The sequence below is a fragment of the Cervus elaphus genome, chromosome 33 (assembly GCF_910594005.1).
Source record: "Cervus elaphus chromosome 33, mCerEla1.1, whole genome shotgun sequence".
NCBI lineage: Eukaryota > Metazoa > Chordata > Mammalia > Artiodactyla > Cervidae > Cervus > Cervus elaphus.
The window spans coordinates 33,898,628-33,916,121 of record NC_057847.1 but is presented as its reverse complement, the minus strand read 5'-3'; the positions used below and the strand labels follow the sequence as shown (position 1 = coordinate 33,916,121).

At 36.4% G+C, this 17,494-nt stretch overlaps 1 protein-coding gene across 3 annotated transcripts in view; it reads left to right on the top strand.

The window, feature by feature from the left end:
* SCN2A (sodium voltage-gated channel alpha subunit 2) overlaps window positions 1–17,494 on the top strand; it is a 138,402-nt gene that overhangs the window by 64,724 nt on the left and 56,184 nt on the right. For all 3 annotated transcript variants that reach the window (XM_043894754.1, XM_043894753.1, XM_043894755.1), the window contains 8 exons: window positions 973–1,062; window positions 1,805–1,933; window positions 2,500–2,591; window positions 3,472–3,744; window positions 8,746–8,809; window positions 10,331–10,472; window positions 10,614–10,820; window positions 12,631–12,918. In XM_043894754.1, coding sequence (XP_043750689.1) covers window positions 973–1,062; window positions 1,805–1,933; window positions 2,500–2,591; window positions 3,472–3,744; window positions 8,746–8,809; window positions 10,331–10,472; window positions 10,614–10,820; window positions 12,631–12,918 — 1,285 coding nt within the window. The remainder of the gene's footprint in view (window positions 1–972; window positions 1,063–1,804; window positions 1,934–2,499; window positions 2,592–3,471; window positions 3,745–8,745; window positions 8,810–10,330; window positions 10,473–10,613; window positions 10,821–12,630; window positions 12,919–17,494) is intronic.

Genomic DNA, 17,494 nt, shown 5'->3' with positions numbered 1-17,494 from the left:
CAAAGTGGGGTAGAATGAGAAAAACCAGATATTTGTCCAAAGTAGTGTTCTCTATGATTTAGGAAATTAGGAAAGTAATTTATTGATTATCTACCATATAAGGTACATAAAGTTGCAAGAGATTTAATATATTTTAACTAATTTGATCCTGACAGCAATCTTATGAAATGGTTTTTCTTTTTCCCTAGTGTAGCAAAATGAACCAAGGCTTAGGGAAATAAATAAGCAATTTGGCCACAGTTGCAAACCCACGAAATGCCAATACTAACACCAGTCGTCTTTTTTTTTTCCTATTTGGAATTTAATGAGCAATCACGTGTATTATATACTCCGCTTAGAATTTTATTAAGAATATTCGAACCAGGTTATCCTTAGGATGGATTATAATACATTCAGTTACAGTTGGCTCTCCTCATCTGCGGATTTCTCATCTGTGGGTTCTATATCTACAGATTCAACCAATAGTAGATGGTGTACAGTATTCAGGATCCATGGTTTGAATCTGGGAGACAGAACCCATGGAGAAAGAGGGGCCTTGAAACCTGAGCGCCCTTGGATTCTGGTATCTACTGTGGGTCCTGGAATTAATCCCCTACAGATAATGAGGGATGACTGTTACTTGAAATCTCCTTTTGAATTTTTGTCAGAGTCTTCATATGTGCTGAGCTTGCACTTTAGTCATTGAGTCATTAAAGAAAAACAAATTGATGAATTATTTACCAGTGCACTAATTTTTTTGTGTTTAATCTTTTTCAATACCAAAATGACATAAATAGCCTCAAAGTAGTTCATGGCTTGGCCTGACATGACTTGAGTATGGAGTTGCTAAAATTACGGAAATGGAAAAAGCAAGCTCAATAATAAAATCGTAGGGTCATAAAAGTTCTAAACTTCAAAATGCTAAAAGACATAATGGTGTATGAAAGTGAAAGTTTACATTGACCTTTGTCTTCCTTGACGGTATTCTTCTACTTTATTCAATGTGCTCATTATGTGCACTATTCTTACCAACTGTGTATTTATGACCATGAGTAACCCTCCAGACTGGACAAAGAATGTGGAGTAAGTAGAAGATTTTTTAAAAATCTTGCAATATTGTTGTCCCTTTATGTTTTGAATTGTGCTTCTATCATCTTGACACCTCATCAGTTTCTTCAGCAAATTGTACTGGCTACTCTAAACCAGTTACACAATGACTCAAGTTTATTTCAACCACTGATTTTCTGTAGTACAAAGCTTGCACTGGCTCATGCATTTACTCAGATTACTGCACTGATTTGACTGTCAATATGTATAGCCCTTTATCTTCCTTGTGAGTCTTACACTCTTTTCAAGATCATCAGTGATTACTAGTATCTGATGATAAATTTATACATAGTTTGTATGTTCTTTTCCTCATAGCTATCACTTTTCTATGATTTATTAGTTTATATTTCATGGCTCTTAATGATGCACACTTTATTAAACAAAAAAGTCTTCATTTATTTTTGTATTAGTAACTACTTGCTTAAATTAGAACAAAACGAGTGTATTTCATTTAATATGTATAGAATCATATTATTTGGGCCTTCAAATTAATTAATGCAAGCAAGTACAATTTTCATATATAGTCAATGAGAATGTCTTTCAGTATGTAATGTTTCTTTTTTTTTCCTTAAGCCCTACCTATGGTCTAAATCATGGGAAGACCAATATAGACCTATATAGAACCCTCTAATTTTTATTTGTTGTTTTTCTCCTTTAATATGTTTACCTGTAAATTACCTTCAGGATCTTTAATGTGGGCTTGGCTATTTTCTCTCAGGTACACCTTTACAGGAATTTATACTTTTGAATCACTTATAAAAATACTTGCAAGGGGCTTTTGTCTAGAAGATTTCACATTTCTACGGGACCCATGGAATTGGTTGGATTTCACAGTCATTACTTTTGCGTAAGTACCTTAATACATTTTCTGTCCAGGAAGACTAAATCATTAGTGGAAGCCTATACTGTATTTCTCCTTGGTGGCTTCCCTTAACAGATCAAGCATGTTTCTTGGTTATCCTGTGAATTTAGGATATTTTTTCTTCTGATCAAATTATGCACTTGGGAGAAATTAGGGACTATCATAGTAAATTACATGGCTTTGATTTCAACTAGTGCTATAAAGCAAAAAAATGTTTCCCAAGTAATAGGGATTATGATCAACAGCAATGCCATTTTCCTCTTAATTGGGAGATATGATGGCAACACTCATTGAAGTTGAAAAGGTCTTGAAAGACCAACTTAGATTTCCCTAAATTTTGAATAACTCTGATTTAATTCTACAGGTATGTAACAGAATTTGTAAACCTAGGCAATGTTTCAGCTCTTCGAACTTTCAGAGTCTTGAGAGCTTTGAAAACTATTTCTGTAATTCCAGGTAAGAAGAAACTGGTATAAGGTGGTAGGCCCCTTATATCTCCAACTGTTTCTTGTGTTCTGTTATTGTGTTTGTGTGTGAACCCCCTATTACAGATATGTGACAGAGTTTGTGGACCTGGGCAATGTCTCAGCGTTGAGAACCTTCAGAGTTCTCCGAGCATTGAAAACAATTTCAGTCATTCCAGGTGAGAGCTAGGTTAAACACCGAGGCTGACTTCAGCAGCATTAGTGGTACAATCACAGCTTTTGTGCGTAAGCCTTGTTGCTTTTCACTTATTGCAAATGTTTGTAAAAAAGCAAGAATCAGTACATCATGTTTTGGATGGATTTGATTCTTTGCTTTTACTAGTTGTTTTCTTTAAAATGAGCAGTTCTAAATCAGCCTTTGAGTTTAACAAGTTTTTGCATGAGGCATTTGCAGTAACAGGCTACATGGTTTGCGTCCTGTAACATCAAGCTTTCCGCATAGAAGCTAAACTATGAGGCATTCGACTGATGCAAATTTGACCAGCTAGGTCTAAAATTGGTAATTATGTTAACTTCAGATAAATAAAAGAGCGAGAGATAGCATGAGTGCTGCATGGGACTCAGTTTTCAGATGTCTTCCTTTTTTAACCCATTCTCAAGCTGATAGAATTCACAAATATATAACCTCATAATTCAGTGACTTCAAGATTTCTTACTATTTTATTCATACAGATTTTTCTAAAACCAGTGAGAGGTTAGGGAGTAAGACATCTGCAAATAAAAGCAAAGTATTTATACAAGGTTGATGTTTAAGCATGAATATCAAAACCATTTCTTTTGCTCTAAGGAGTGTTTGGAAATACACTTTTGGTTTGTTTCCATTCACAGTTTTCTAATGAAAATACAAATTCTGCTTTCATTCATTTTCACCAGCTAGCAGGCTTTTCATAAAAGTGTTATTCAGTCACAAACATTAAACTAATATTGTTGGCATTCTGCATGACATCTTTATTTTCCAGGACAAGCTCCTGATGTTTTTCTCTATAACATAGCTGTTGAATAGTATATTTAAATTCCTCCCTTTGATTTTATTTGTAGGCCTGAAGACCATCGTGGGGGCCCTAATCCAGTCAGTGAAGAAGCTCTCAGATGTAATGATCCTGACTGTGTTCTGCCTGAGCGTGTTTGCACTAATAGGATTACAGCTATTTATGGGCAACCTGCGAAACAAATGTTTGCAATGGCCCCCAGATAATTCTTCCTTTGAACTAAACATCACTTCCTTCTTTAATAACTCATTGGATGGGAACGGTACCACTTTCAATAGGACAGTGAGCATGTTTAATTGGGATGAATATATTGAAGATAAAGGTAAGATATACTCTTTTAACCATTAAGCTATTTAGTCCTTTAAATATTTTTTTTAAAGTATATATGGTGAAAATTGTCTCAATTTTGATGTGAACCAAATTAGTTAGACCAGTTTAAGATAACTTAATATATGTGATGGGAAGTCCCCTGGTGGTTCAGTGGTGGAGAATCTGCCTGCAGTGCAGGAGACACGGGTTTGATTCCTGGGTTGGGAAGATCCTTTGGAGGAGAGCATGGCAACCCACTCTAGTATTCTTGCCTGGAGAATCCCATGGACAGAAGGGCCTGGTATGCTACAGTCCATGGGGTTGCAAAGAGTCAGACATGACTGAAATGACTGAACACACATGTATGCAATATATGTGATATAGAAATCAAATGATACCTTACTCCTTTCTCCTTATCTTTTGAGCAACATGATAAAAGTACCATTTGAAGACATATTCTTTTCCCCAATGAGTCTTGAAAGCAATACAATATAATGCTGTATAAGCAAAAAGATTTATTTGAAAGATGATGATCAAGAGTTTTCAGTCATCTTAATAAATAAATCAGTAATTTTAAGAATTCAGTGTATTTTACTGAAATGGATTGTTAAGAAGACTGAGAAATTTGACTCAATATATGTACTGAGCACTTATGATGTATCTGGGAGTAGAAAAATCAAGATGACAACTGAATTTGTGTACTCATCAGAAAGTTAAGTTAAGCAGCCTTAGTCCAGCGTCACTTATTAATGAGAAAGTATAAACTCAAAACCTACATTTATAATATTTTTATTTCAGCTTATCTCTTTGATATCAATCATCATATTAGAATTGTTTGATTTTATTTTAGAGATGTACTTAAAAACATAGTGATGATATACTTCAGTATAGGGCTTCCCTGGTAGTTTAGCAGTAAAGAATCTGCCTTCCAATGAAGGAGATGTGGGTTTGATCCCTGGGTTGGGAAGATCCCCTGGAGAAGAAAACGGCAACCCACTCCAGTATTCTTACCTGGGAAATCCCATGGACAGAGGAGCCTGGCAGGCTACAGTCCATGGGGTCTCGAGTCAGACATGACTTAGCAACTAAACACACACACATACTTCAGTATAATTTCTTATTGAAGGCAGCCCCTCTGTCATTGGAATGTCCAAATTCCTCATTCTCTGTGTACAATTAACTAGCCAGCTTCCACTGGTCTCTTGATTATCAATATTCCACAGGGATACTTAGTCTGAGGTATCTTTCATGACTTTTAGAACTATATGAAAATTTATCATTTCCCACAATATATTAATGTTTTAAGAGTTAGTATTGGTATGAAGATTTATACTGGAGAGATTAAGGTTCACTGGGTAAGTGAATAAATAAAACAAATGATTTCATTATTTATGGGCTTTCCTATTTATTAATATTATAATGGCAGCATAGTGACAATCTTTGCACATAAATTTTTGATGTATTTCTGATTGTTTCTTTCAGATAGATTTACACTAGTAGAATTTTGGAATGTCAAAGATTTTGGCCATACTAAGGCTTAGTTCAGTTCAGTTCAGTCACTCAGTGGTGGTCCGATGCTTTGCGACCACATGGACTGCAGCACACCAGGCTTCCCTGTCCATCACCAGCTCCTGCAGCTTGCTCATACTCATGTCCATCGAGTATGTGATGCCATCCAACCATCTCATCCTCTGTCATCCCCTTCTCCTCATGCCTTCAATCTTTCCCAGCATCAGGGTCTTGATTTCAAATGAGTCAGTTCTTCACTTCAGGTGGCCGAAGTATTGGAGTTTCAGCTTCAGCGTCACTCCTTCCAGTGAACATTCGGGACTGATTTCCTTTAGGATTGACTCATTGGATCTCCTTGCAGTCCAAGGGACTCTCAAGAGTCTTCTTCAACACCACAGTTCAAAAGCATCAATTCTTCGGTGCTCAGCTTTCTTTATAGTCTGACTCTTACATCCATACATGACTACTGGAAAAACCATAGCTTTGAGTAGATGGACCTTTGCTGGCAAAACAATGTCTCTGTTTTTTAATATGCTGTCTAGTTTGGTCATAACTTTTCTTCCAAGGAGCAAGGGTCTTTTAATTTCATGGCTGCAATTACCATCTACAGTGATTGTGGAGCCCCCCAAAATAAAGTCTGTCACTGTTTCCATTGTTTCCCCATCTATTTGCCATGAAGTGATGGGACTAGATGCCATGATCTTCATTCTCTGAATGTTGAGTTTTAAAGCTGAATTTTCACTCTCCTCTTTCCCTTTCATCAAGAGGATCTTTAGTTCTTCTCTTTCTGCCATAAGGGTAGTGTCATCTGCATATCTGAGGTTATTGATATTTCTCCTGGCAGTCTTGATTCCAAGTTGTGCTTCATCCAGCCTGGCATTTTGCATGATGTACTCTGCATTAAATTAAGTAAACAGGGTGACAATATGCAGTGTTGACATATTCCTTTCCCAGCAACAACCAGTCTATAGTTCCATGTTCAGTTATAAATCTTGCTTCTTAACCTGCATACAGATTTCTCAGGAGGCAGGTCAGGTGGTCTGGTATCCCTATCTCTTTAAAAATTTTCATTTGTTGTGATCCACACAATCAAAGCCTTTGGCATAGTCAATAGAGCAGAAGTAAATGTTTTTCCGGTATTCTCTTGCTTTTTCAGTGATTGAACAGATGTTGGCAATTTGATCTCTGGTTCTTCTGCCTTTTCTAAAACCAGCTTGAACATCTGGAAGTTCATGATTCATGTACTGTTGAAGCCTGGCTTAGAGAATTTTGAGCATTACATTGTTAGTGTGTGTGATGAGTGCAATTGTGTGGTAGTTTGAACATTCTTTGGCATTGCCTTTCTTTGGGATTGGAATGAAAACTGACCACCTCCTGTCCTGTGGCCACTACTGAGTTTTCCAAATTTGCTGGCATATTGAGTACAGCACTTTAACAGCATCATCTTTTAGGATTTGAAATAGTTTACCACTAGCTTTGTTTGTAGTGATGCTTCCTAAGTCCCACTTGATTTCACATTCCAGGATGTCTGGCTCTAGATGAGTGATCACACCATCATGGTTATCTGGTCATGAAGATCTTTTTTATTGTATAGTTGTTCTGTGTATTGTTGTCACTTCTTCCTAATATCTTCTGCTTCTGTTAGGTCCATACCATTTCTGTCTTTTATATGCCCATGTTTGCATGAAAGATGGCTAGAGAGGCATAGTCTCAAATTCCGAGAGATCAAATTATATAACTCCTATAGCAGTGTCTATCTTACTGAATTCCCATTAATATTAACTGTTACTATATGGTAGAGAGAAAAGTATATCCTCTTTTTAATTATTAATGTGGTAGCATTTATGTTTATCAGTACCATTAGCAATTAATATATTTTATATAGTGTGAATTATCTGTTGGTATTTTTACTCATTATTCTATGAAATGATAGTATATTTTGAGAAATTCATAAGAATTCTATAATTTATCAAGTATATTAACCTTTTGTCTTTTTTTTTCCAAATGTATTCTCTAGCTTGTTTTTCTTCTCATTGTTTTTTGCCTAAATGACTTGATTTTTAGGCAATCAAGTCATCAAATTTGTAGGTTCCCCCCATATTTAAGTTTATAAATGCCTCTGAATTCAGAGATAATACAAATTTTCACCTAGATATTCTACATATAAAATAGCCTCATATATTCTACAGTATAGAAAGTCTTCATATTTTTATATTAATGGACTTGCTTCTAAATCTTTAGAATTATTTTTTGATATATGTTATGAGGTAATGATCTAATTTTTTTCATAAAACTATGACTCAGATTGACCCAAGTAATAAAGTAAGATATTCTTTGAATATAGACTCTCAGTATTTCTGAAAACTAAAAAAAAATTTGTGAGGGATATGTGTGTGTGTTTTAATGTGTTTATGTCTGTGTGTTTTTGTATGTGAATATGTAAATATGTATGTTTATGCATTTGTCTGTTTCCTGAGATATTCTTTGCAACTTATTAGCATCATGTATAAGGTATTCCTTAAGAATAAAAACTAGGTATACTTCGAAAATCTTTATCTCCAAAGGGACAAGTTTATCTTGAAAGATAATAATCAAGCCAAAACTCAAAACAAAACACTTATTTATAGCATCATGGAAAGGGCAAACACCTAAGCCCACTTTTCACAAGAACCTGTTAAAAGTGGCGGGAAAAAAATGTCTGAATCCATTTTGAGTCCAGACAAAATGTATTTGTAGAGGAAAATGTTTTTTCATGGCAGCATTTAGAAGCAACAAGGCTTTTCTTTCTCTCACTTCTGTGCCAAGTAAAAAACATCAGTTTGGCAACTCTTTTTTGAATTATCTCACCTGGGTTTGATCACTGGGTTAGAAAGATTCACTGGAGAAAGGAATAGCACTCCACTATTCTTGCCTGAAAAATTCCATGGACAGAGGAGCCTGGCGGGCTACAGTCCATGGGGTTGCAAAGAGCTGGACGTGACTAAGAGACTAACACTTACTTAAGTGATTTGAGTTTATATTTGAGTTTATAAATACTAATAGGGAATGCTATAATAGTTACATCTTGGAAACATTTCTTTTTAAACAGATTTTCTAAACATTTGTTTAATCAAAAATGTTTGTGATATTTGTATGGTATCAGTTATTATTTTCATTTAGCCATACACATATTTGGGCTTCCCTGGTGGCTCAGCTGGTAGAGAATCCGCCTGCAATGCGGGAGACCTGGGTTCGATCCCTGGGTTGGGAAGATCCCCTGGAGAAGGGAAAGGCTACCCACTCCAGTATTCTGACCTGGAGGATTCCATGGACTGTATAGTCCATGGGGTCGCAAAGAGTCAGACACGAGTGACTTTCACTTCACTTCACTTCATACACACATTTATTATTTTATCAGTTTTATTATGCTTTTTAAAACATGTAAGCTTTATTACCAGACACAGTGGCTGAAGCGTTTTGAAGGTTCTTCAAAATGATTCTCTCTATTCTCTGCTCTTTTAAATAGGTCACTTTTATTTTTTGGAAGGGCAAAATGATGCTCTGCTTTGTGGCAACAGCTCTGATGCAGGGTAAGTGCTGTTTTGTGTCGAGCCCCAGTCCACACTGCTCCATAGGCCTTAGCCTGCCACCTCCCGCCTACCCTGCCTCCGCTTGCTTCTCATTCAAAGCCCTCCATAAATCCCACTTCATGCTGACTCAAAATAGCTGGGATAAGTGTGGATTGTCACCTCCTTCACACACTCATGCAGCAATTATTTTTCCATACTAGGTCACAGCTAATCTTCCAAATTAGTTCAATGGAAAATAGAAAGAAAAACAATACATATACATAAAAAGCTCAAGTTAATAGAATTCATAACCATGTTCTTTTATAAGTGTGATATTCTATATATACTAATGTGGTCTCCATGGCATAAAATATATCTGAAGATAATGTCAGTATCTGATCTGTAGTGAGTACATGTTTAGCATATTTTAGCAAAATGGTTAAGAGCATAGACCCGAGAGCTTACACGAATTCAAACCCGAACCTCACCATATAATGTCACCTCTCCTTGCCCTGATTTCCCCGTGGGATAAGTAGGAATAAATTATAAGGTGACTGTGAGAATTAAATGGATTAATGAATGTATAGCTATTACAGAATTCAATAAGTACTTTTAATTATCATAACTGGCATTATGTGAATGCTTGTTGTTAAGAAGCATTTTCCCTGGAGCTAAAGCTAGGAGGAAAATTCATAGAAATAGTTCTTTCTGTATTTATGAGATTTTAGAATCATAAATGGAAGTCTGACGTTCCTCCTGAGGTAGGTGCTATTGTGGACATTAGTAACTAGTACCTGTAGCAGAATCCCCAACGGTAACAAGCTTTGCATTTGGCTCATATGATATTGTGCTGCGTTTATCTCCAGATCTTAATGATAAGTAAAACAGACTGATTTTAACTCTTCTCTGTACTGTACTAAGTGTTTTACATATGATGTCTTATTCAGGGATTGTAAGTTTGGAGGCAGGTTCTGTTATTAGCCTTTTCTTACATACAGTGTGTTCCAAACCAGCAACTTGCCCGAGATCACACAGCCCAGAGTGTCAAGCACAATGTTGAATCCAGGTCAGCTTAATCATTAAGGTCATACTGTGAAATGTTCACTCTGCAGACTCATTCACTCCTCTTGGTATGCACCCTCCCTATCTTTTTCTTATCCCGCTTTCCTACCTCCACACTCAACACACTTCTGCCTCTAGATATCTTCAGTGAAAATCAAATTTTTCCCTGCAGACTTATTTTTCTGTTCATCTTCACAAATCTCAGAAGATAGTAATCATAATATGATTGCTTCTATAGGGAGGCACGATAAATATAATAATGACAATCATGAATCACAGAGAAATCCACAAATAGACTTAGCAGATTCTGTTGTTATGTAAATCAGTCTTCTTAGTCCTGGACTCAGCACTGGGTAAAGTGAGAACAATCTGCTTTTTCTTGTGCTGCATAAAATAGACATCAGGGTCTATAAAAACAGGAAAGCCAGCCATCCAACTTGCAGTGATGGATGTCCCCTCTTTCTTTTCACCTAATCACAGCCAGTGTCCAGAAGGATACATCTGTGTGAAGGCTGGTCGAAACCCCAACTATGGCTACACAAGCTTCGACACCTTTAGCTGGGCTTTCCTATCCTTATTTCGTCTCATGACTCAAGACTTCTGGGAAAACCTTTATCAATTGGTGAGAACAGATAAAATGATTCTTCTGGGAAGCATGAACTCCTGAGATCAAGAGAACTATAATAAAATACTTTATTACTGAGAATGCATGCTTGTAGCATTCTGTATAAAAGTTAATAAAATATCTCTTCCATTTTTGCAGACACTACGTGCTGCTGGGAAAACATACATGATATTTTTTGTGCTGGTCATTTTCTTGGGCTCCTTCTATCTAATAAATTTGATCCTGGCTGTGGTGGCCATGGCCTATGAAGAACAGAATCAGGCAACGCTGGAAGAGGCTGAACAGAAAGAAGCTGAATTTCAGCAGATGCTTGAACAGCTTAAAAAGCAACAAGAAGAAGCCCAGGTATAGTAGCAAGCATCGAGTCCTTTTGTGTTTATCTCCATCCTCTGACCATACTGTCAAGATCAGAGATATTTAAACACACAAAATCAGCAGTGATAACTGATAGTAGAAACATGCCATATGTGTTTAATAAGTGCTGGGAGTCTATTTGGTAATTAGAGACTTATTCTTTTATTTTGATGATTACTTGGGCTTCCCTGGTGGCTCAGACTGTAAAGAATCCACCTGCAATGACAGAGACATGGATTTGATTGCTGGGTTGGGAAGATAATGCTGGCAAAGGGAATAGCTACCCACTCCTGTGTTCTTGCCTGGAGAATCCCATGGATAGAGGAGCCTGGCAGCCTACAACACATGGAGTTGCAAAGAGTCAGACATGACTGAGCCACTAACGTGATCACTTAACTATAGTAATGGCATCCAAACATGGCAAATTATAATGAGTTTATTGGCATTTTTTTCTCCCTTGTGACCCTTCATTCACTCAAGCTCACAAAGGAGTTATACCTACATGCCTTTGGTTGAACTATTTTCTTAATCTTCTGGGGAAGCAGAATTCAGTTCTGGTTGCTTCTTCCTTCGTGTCACTAGAGGTGGGAAAGGTCAGAAAACCCAGGTCAAACTGAGAAGATTATTTTATAGAGTCTGGAAAAAAAGACAAAATCCTATTTAATATTTATTTTCTATTTGAAGAGTTCAAATGCAAATTTGTGGATTGCATAAAGAAGACACTGGTACATAAACATGCTAAATAAATCATTACATTCTGTGCCCACTACCCTGTAAATCTTATAATTCGGACTTGAAGTTTCAAAATAATTTCTCTAATTATACGTGCTTGACAATGTTGTTAATCCAATCGCCTATATTCGTTTTTACTGAATGTAGAGTACAGTTCCCTTTTAGCACTGAGTATCCTAAATATGTAATAAAGATCAGATAAATAAAATTACACTGTAATAGCAGCAACAATATTGAGCACTTTATCTTTCCAATAATTGTACTGTTGCCATTTATAAATTCACTCAGATGCCATGATTGAGGATTTTCTTATATACAGTCTCTAATTTGTTTTCATTGTGATATTTCTTAGTGAAATAATCATTTTAAGTCAAAGAGAAAAAAAAGGCTTATTAAAACAAAATTCTTGACTGAATTAAATTTAATAATTTATACTGGCACTAAAAATCATTGTCAAGTGGAAGTGTGCTAGATCAGGTTAAAATAGGAAACCTTTAGTTCTTAAATTATTTGCTTCTTATGACATTGTTTAAATAACAGAAAAAAGTCTTTATGATATTTGAGTGTCTTTTGCATTTTACTAGATAATTAGAATGTGTAGTGTGAAGCCACGGCTTGAAGATCTTCCTTGAAGTCACATGTATGATCTTTCACTTTTCTCTTAATTTTAATTCTTTAAGTGGTTTAATGATAATGTGTGTGTGTGCTAAGTCGCTTCATGTCTGTCTCTTTGTGACTCTATGGACTGTAGCCTGCCAGCCTCCTCTGTCCATAGGATTCTCAGGCAAGAATACTGAAGTGGGTTGCCATGACCTCCTCCAGGGAATTTTCCCAACCCAGGGATTGAACCTGTGTGTCTCTTATATTGGCAGGTGGAAATTTTACCACTAGCACTACCTGGGAAGCCCGACAATGACAATATATGAGCTGTTTTCCGAAATACATACTAGGATGGAGAATCATTTTTTTAAAATCACATATTCATGATACCAAAGATAAGTGAAGCAGTAACATTGATAGAGTTTTTCAAAGTTTATGTGCAATTGCCATTTCCCTTGGACCCTTCTAGGCAGCAGCTGCAGCAGCTTCGGCTGAATCAAGAGACTTCAGTGGTGCTGGTGGGATCGGGGTTTTCTCAGAGAGTTCTTCAGTAGCATCAAAGTTGAGCTCCAAGAGTGAAAAAGAGCTGAAAAACAGAAGGAAGAAGAAGAAACAGAAAGAACAGTCTGGAGAAGAAGAAAAGGAAGATGGGGTCCACAAATCTGAATCTGAAGACAGCATAAGAAGAAAAGGTTTCCGGTTTTCCTTAGAAGGAAGCAGGCTGACATATGAAAAGAGGTTTTCCTCTCCACATCAGGTAAGCATATTATATTATATAAATTGCATTTGTTATAGCAAACACATGTATTTAAAATATGCCAGAATTTGGTTAGAGATAAAACTGCCTTCCTCCTTGATGACACCATACTTTCAGAATGGTAATGACTGATGAATAAGTTTTGGTTATCACCTCAAGGAATTTGTGAGTTTTACAACATTTTGGAATTCCAGGAAAGCATTTTTAGAGCATTTGGGAAGGCTTGTGATTTTGAGATTTCCCTAAAGACTGGTAAGCGTCTCAGGGCAATTTTCCACCTGAGGAGTAATCAGTAGATGGTTCCCGTCCCTTCTTAGCTGTGGTGCCTGGACCCAGTGAACTGTCAATTTTCTGAGTGGCAGCTTCCTAGAACTGAAGAGTGGATTCTCTCAGACCATCTATGCAGTTGTTCCCATCCACCTGCCAACTTCATATGAGGAATGTATTCTTTGTGTTCTTGTTTCAAGGGAAACCGGGCCTTCATTTTTCTAAAAGTGTCATCAAAAATTTTAGGTAGATGCGCACTGAGGAAGATCTATGATACTAAATAAACAATTGTGTTTAATTGCACTTGATTGCCTGTGTCTCATGTTTAAGGAGACTTGAATGTAAATAATATGTTGACTTATATAGGGCAGAAGATGTTATCTAGATGCTTCTGGCTTATCTACCAACACTAGCTGCTGTAACTTTGAAATTTTGGATCATTAATTGCTTTTAAAATTACCAAAGAATTACAGGTTTTCAGTGCTGAAAAACTTCATATCCATACAATTAACAGTAACAATTTGAACACCCACAGCAATGATAATGGCTAACACTTACCTGGTGCACTGCTTCTTACAGTATAAACTTATTGAGGCCACTCAGGGCAGCCCTAGGGGGTACTGTCATCCTCATCCCCAATCTGAGATGTGAAGACAAGGGGACGGGTGGTATTCTTTGTTGAGCGCCTGTTTTGTGTTTGGCATTCTTCTTCTTCTACCGTAATTAATGTTAAACACCCTGAATATGACTCTTTTCACTACATTTTAGGCTCAGTGAAGTTAAATAATTGCCCAGTGTCATATAGTTATTAAAGGTTGAAGTGGCATTCACAGTTGGCCTGACACTGAAACCCTTGAACTTTCTGCTGTATTAGGCTGACTAGAAAGAATATTTTTTAAAAAGTCTTAAGAAGCTGATGAGAAAATTTACAATTTGATTTCATTTAAAAGATATGTATATTTAGGATTATATATGTTCTTTGTATCCACAGTCTCATATAACCTTATGTTTAATATGTATATAATTTTTATAGGTCAGCCTGATTCACTCTAAGTCTAGGTAACATTATGAGATATGCTAAATGAAAGGATTAGTGCAGTTGAATTCAAATTTGAAGTAGAATCTACCCTTGTTCGTGTTGTTGTCATGATCATTATGCTTTCATTAGTGGAGACTTGAATCTCAATAAATGTGAATGTAAAAAAATCAAATCTCCCTTTTAGAGTATTGTTTGTTTTGAAGGAAGGGAAGAGGGAAACAAGAGGAGAAAAGAAGGGAAATAAGTTAGCTGGGGAAAAACTACCAAAATTTGAAACTGTAAACCAGATACCAGATACCACAAAGAGTCACCCCAGTTGCTTTATCTCAAGTCCAATAGAACTAATTCTAGGCAGAATAGTTAAGTCTGAAAATGTTAGGTTCTACCCACCTTTTTCTGTACATGTTGTCCAAAGAAGTAACATTTTCCCCATACCATCTTCTTAAAACTTCTGCTTCTTAACTAGCTGGGTATCATAGGTGATGGCTGACTTATACAACATGTAATATCTGGCTCAAATGGATATCTGTTTCTGAAGTGGTATTTGTATAAAAATAGAACTGAAGATTTTTATCTGAAAAAGAAGTAATCAAGCAACTAATTAAGAAGCTGGAGAGGGCAATGAAGATACAAAGAGAGAGAGAGAAAAGGAGGGGAAAGAAGGGAGGGATGCTGAAGTCATACTAATTTCATTTTGCAAGACCTTTGTAAGTAATACTGAAAATAGTGAGCCTGGCTACAGTGGTGAAGGGTCCATAGCTTTTGCTAGGTTTTGCAGGGCACAAGGCCCACGTGTATTAAAAACTATTGTTTTATAGGGACATGATAGGCAATTGTATTGGTAACCATTGCTATTTTCATATTGAAAAAAAATATAATATATACTTTTACCACTGGATTATAATTTCCTCAGAGTAGGTGGATTGTATGAAATACTTTTTAGACTTCTTAAGACTTGTTACTGTGGGATAGGGGAAAGAAGAAAGTCCAAGAGTGCAGTTTCTAACCACGGCTCAAGACAATCTGGATATTTTATTTTTAAAGCGTTTATAAGATACTGTTGGCCTTCTAAAGTTATTATTTCCCTCTGTATTTGTGATAAACCAAAGATCCACTTATTATGGCAGATTTTTTTCTTACTGTCCATCCATCCTCTATTTGTAACAGGACATTTGATTGCTATAGATTTATGTAATTAATATAAGCAGTGGACGTTGAGGCTAACACATGGAAAACAATCATTTTCCATATAGCTGCCACATGTAAACTGTTCTCTTGTGCAGCATAATTCACCTTTGAACTTTGAGAAACAGTGTGTCTAATTTTATAACATTTCTCTCCAAACCATCTGCTGGCACTAACCGAGGGCAGAACTTGTAGTATAAAAACATAAACTGTTACTAAGATGGTACATATACATAATTTCTACTTCATTTCCTGTTGTCAAGCATTTATTGTCTGGCTTTCTTTCTGAGGTAGTGATAACCAGTAGGTCACAAATTCTGTAGATATTGTGTCCTTATATCTAACTCAAAGTCCCTTGTGAATAGAGAAACGAGACATGAAAGAAACTGGATAGTGTAGGAAAGGTTGTAAAAATATTCATATGGAAATAACAAAGGAAATGAGTTATCTTACTAATGAAGTTGATAACAGCATGAAAAAACATGCGTATAGGAAAAGAAGAAATAAGTTCTTCTGGGAGAATAGATCAGTATTCTTAGATGTGTTTCTTTCTGTAAATAATGACTAAGATCACATAATATAAGGTAGTATTTAAAGATGACAGACATTTTATAGATGTTCATAGGTGTCACTGAGAAAATCATTCTTTAGCTGAAAGTAAAATTAAATGAACACTTACTAGTCAGGGAATGTAAAATATATATAGGTGCAAAATAATAATTTTAGTTAGCTTTAAATCCTTTGGAGATAAAAAGATGAAACTAGTAACATTTAAATGATGAGTTGGTATTTTATTAATAATCATAGAAATCCAACTTAAGCCAGCTTAAGCAAAAAAGAGAATTAGATCATGTAAATAATATCAATGAGTACCTTTAGGCACAGCTGGACTCAAGGGCTCAAAACATGTTACCAGGGCGAAGTATCTCTCCACATCTACAGATTCCTCCAACATGGTGATAAGATGCCCACCATGACTCTTAACTTATAGTCAGTGGTTTTAGCAACCTCAATAAAAAATGTACCCCTTTCAATTGCAAAAGAAATTGGTGACTGTCAGTGGACCATGCAGAGTCCCCTACCCATTTTTAAACGAGTCTCCATGGCCAGAGGCATGGAATACACTCATTGGCTAGACCTGGATCATGCTCTTGCCAGAGAGCATTTCTTGGAGATAATCAGGGTACTGTCAACAAAGGACAAATATATCCATTGGAGAAGCAGAAACAAGTGCTCCCTAGAGTGAAGTTGTAAAAGTGGACTAGTGGTAAACAGCAAATGATTCATTGTGCTCAATGCTACTGTGCTTGAGAATCAAAGTAAACTGAATGATGCCAGTGACATTGTAGCCATCTAGAAGACTGTTAAATGATTGTGACCAGACACTTAGTGAAAACCAGGTGTTTGTAAATGTGGTGCTCTTCAGATTTCTTGAGACAGACAAAAGAGTGAAAATCAGGGAATGAATCATACAGTCTTTCAGTTTGATTTGTTTAAATTATTCAGGAGGACTGTAATAAAATATGCAAGGGGAAGGGGAGAAATTGCTCCTTGTTACTATAATTAAACAGACCTACTAGCAAGATTGATTTCATTTTTCTCTGTGGGGGGATCTGCATTGGGGTGTGGTCATGTGGTCACTAGTGCACTCTTACTGGTGAAGTTTTGACTTCAAAGGAACTAAATATAGCTGTGTACTTAATTGCTCCCCATTGGATTGTTAAATAAGAATAGTTTCTAGAGAAGAGTTTAGTAAAGATTTCAGTTCTGTGTGCCAGAAATGAAACAAAACAGTCTTCAGGGGTACTTCTGACTCTCGGAAGTCATGGGTAAAGTAGAAGAAAATGACAGAAAATCAGAGCTCAGAAGATGAAAATGAAGGAAGGAAGAAAACAGGGAAAGCAAAAGAAAAGAGCTGAACCCAGGAGAAAGTTCCAGAATGCCACCAGCAGTTACCATATAAGCCCTTGATCACACCCATCCAATGCCTTGTCCTAGGTAAGTCAGCAGTTATGAAGCAATGAGTCCTGGCTCATATTTTCCAGAACACTTAATTCTGTTCATCTGGGTTTTTGTTTCCTTCCT